The 2,420-nt window shown below is 58.1% G+C and overlaps 1 protein-coding gene across 1 annotated transcript; it reads right to left on the bottom strand.

The window, feature by feature from the left end:
- Positions 1 to 298: 298 nt before the first annotated feature.
- Positions 299 to 2,146, bottom strand: LOC109782849 (cytochrome P450 94B3). Its single transcript, XM_020341475.4, has one exon. The coding sequence runs from the start codon at positions 2,057 to 2,059 to the stop codon at positions 464 to 466; it is 1,596 nt and encodes a 531-aa protein (XP_020197064.3). The 5' UTR covers positions 2,060 to 2,146; the 3' UTR covers positions 299 to 463.
- Between the last annotated feature and the right edge of the window lie 274 nt (positions 2,147 to 2,420).

The following is a 2,420-nucleotide window of genomic DNA, read 5'->3' as shown; positions in this document are numbered from 1 at the left end:
TCCCGCTTTATTCTAATTCCAGTTTCTTGACAGGAATTATTGATTAGTAGTAGCATCTGCCTGAACTTTCCTTGAAGTTTATCGCCTCTGACTCTGACAAGTTCACAGTCCCGTTTCACAAACAGTGTTCAACTATCTTGGTTTTTGGTTTACTGCAAGCATCCCCTGAAGAAAAAGTTTACTGCAAGCACATCAAACAGTAGTTCGTTTCACTTTGATGGGACCCCACTGTTCAAAGTAAAATAGAATTGATGGGACCCCTAGAAAATTTCTTGCCGGAAATCAAGTGCCACTCAAGTTTCTTGGAATCACTCGGTATTTTTTATTCTGTGGGGGAATTGAATTCATTTCTGTGTGTACATCAGATTCATATGATCATCCTATGTATGTATGGACATGTACAAAGTGGATGTATATGAAAAATTATTTGCTTTTTTACACGAGGGAATGCTGCCATTTACCACTAGCTAAAAAAAGATGATCGGCTCTTGTCTGTAGCTGCGTCGTGCAAGGCGTTGCCTGTGGTACTCTCCACCTTCCTCCTCCTCACCGTCACCTTGAGCCCGCCGTGCATGTGGGAAGTGAGCAGCGGCAGGAACGCCGGCGTGCGGCCCTCGTCGACGGGGCGGAGGTCGAACCGACGGAGTATGGCGCCGGCGACGAACTTCATCTGCACGAAGGCCATCTCCCTGCCCAGGCACGTCCGCGGGCCGCCCTGGAACACCGGGTACTTGAAGGGAGACACGCCGCCAGACGCCGCGTTGCCGTCCGCCGGCAGTGCGAGCCACCTCTCCAGGCTGAACTCGCCGGCGTCGGAGCCCCAGATGGCCTCCATCCTCCCCATCCCGTACTGAAAGTAGGTGACCCGGTCGCCGGACGCGACGCGGGTGCCGTCCGGCAGCACGTCTGCCGCCGCCGCGTGCTTCGAGTCCCACGCCACCGGCGGGTACAGCCGCATGGTCTCGCTCAGCGCGGCGTGGAGCACCCGCATCCTGCGGAAGTCGTCGAGGTCGAAGCCTTCGCCGGTGTAGGTGCCGTTGCTGCTGTCTCGTCTCATGCTTGTGATCTCCTCCAGGACGTCTCGCTCCACGTCGCGGTGGCGCATGAGCAGCCAGAAGAACCAGGTCAGCGCCGACGACGTCGTGTCGCGGCCGGCCATGATGAAGCTGATCACCATGTCACGGATATCCTCGTCGGCGTAGCCGCAATCGATCATCCGCGACAGCAGGTCGTTCCTCACGTCGCCGGCGTTGACCAAGAAGCGCTCCTTTTTGCGGCTCCGGATGAGATCCATGACGGCTTCGTGGATAACCTGGACCTCCTCCCGCAGCCGCCGCTCCGAGCCGATGTTCAGCGCGCGCTTGATCTTCCAGACGGCGGCCAGCGGCGCAGCCCCGCGCCTGGCGATGATCCCGGCGGCGGCGTCGAAGGCGGTGGCCAGCCTCGGCGCGGGCAATGCCGGGTCGAGGCATCCCGGGTCAACGCCCAGCGAGACACGGCAGATGACGTCGAATGCGAACCGGCGGAGGACATCCTGCATGTCGACGGCGCCGCCGCCCGGCTCAGCGGCCGCTTCCATCGCCGGGACGAGGCGGTCGAGCGCCTCAGCCTCGAGCACAGCGATCTCCAGCTCACGGAGCGTGCGCGCCGAGAACTCGTGGCTGACCAGCTTCCGCTGGGCGAACCACTTGTCGCCGTCGACGTTGAAGATGCCATTGCCGAGCAGGTCGCCGAGCACGTCGGTGAACGGCTTCCCCTTGGGGTAGTTGCCGAAGTTGCCCAGGAGGATGTACTCGACGTTGGCCGGGTTCGCGGTCACCACGGTCCGGCGCGCGCCCAGGCGGTCAACGACGATCGTCTGGGTGGGCGAGGCCGAGAGCATCTCGGTGTACCAGTCGAGCAGCCGCCGCCGGTTCTCGTAGAAGGCGAGCAGGCAGCCGATGACCGGGTAGCTTCTCGGGCCATGGCCAGCGCTGCTGGTAGAACCAGATCGAAGCGAGTAGAGCAGGACCAGGAGGCAACACGCCACAAACTGAAAGCACAGCATGTAAGGTACCATCCTGTACCTCGATCTAGTGATTATAGTCAGAACAAAGGAGGTAGGGTTGGAGAGAGAAAGGATGGACGAGGCCGCACACAGTATTTGTCGACATATATATACCAAGTACCTGCTCGCGCTTTGCTGCTCTTTTTTTTTCTCCCGGAAAGCGATGGCCATATATTTATTAAGTACTAGCATAGAATTTTAGAAAACCACTCAAGCCCTCCAGGACCAGCGCACCAGAATAGTAACCGCCGCCGATGAAAAGAAGCATAGATCGAAATGATTCAACGTGACACACGAACACACAACGAAGACTTGATCCACGTGGATCCACCGAAAACAAACACCGACCGAATCCCGCACGATACACTGGAGA

This window comes from Aegilops tauschii, chromosome 1, assembly GCF_002575655.3.
Source record: "Aegilops tauschii subsp. strangulata cultivar AL8/78 chromosome 1, Aet v6.0, whole genome shotgun sequence".
Taxonomy (NCBI): domain Eukaryota; kingdom Viridiplantae; phylum Streptophyta; class Magnoliopsida; order Poales; family Poaceae; genus Aegilops; species Aegilops tauschii.
This window is presented reverse-complemented; position numbering and strand designations above follow the sequence as displayed.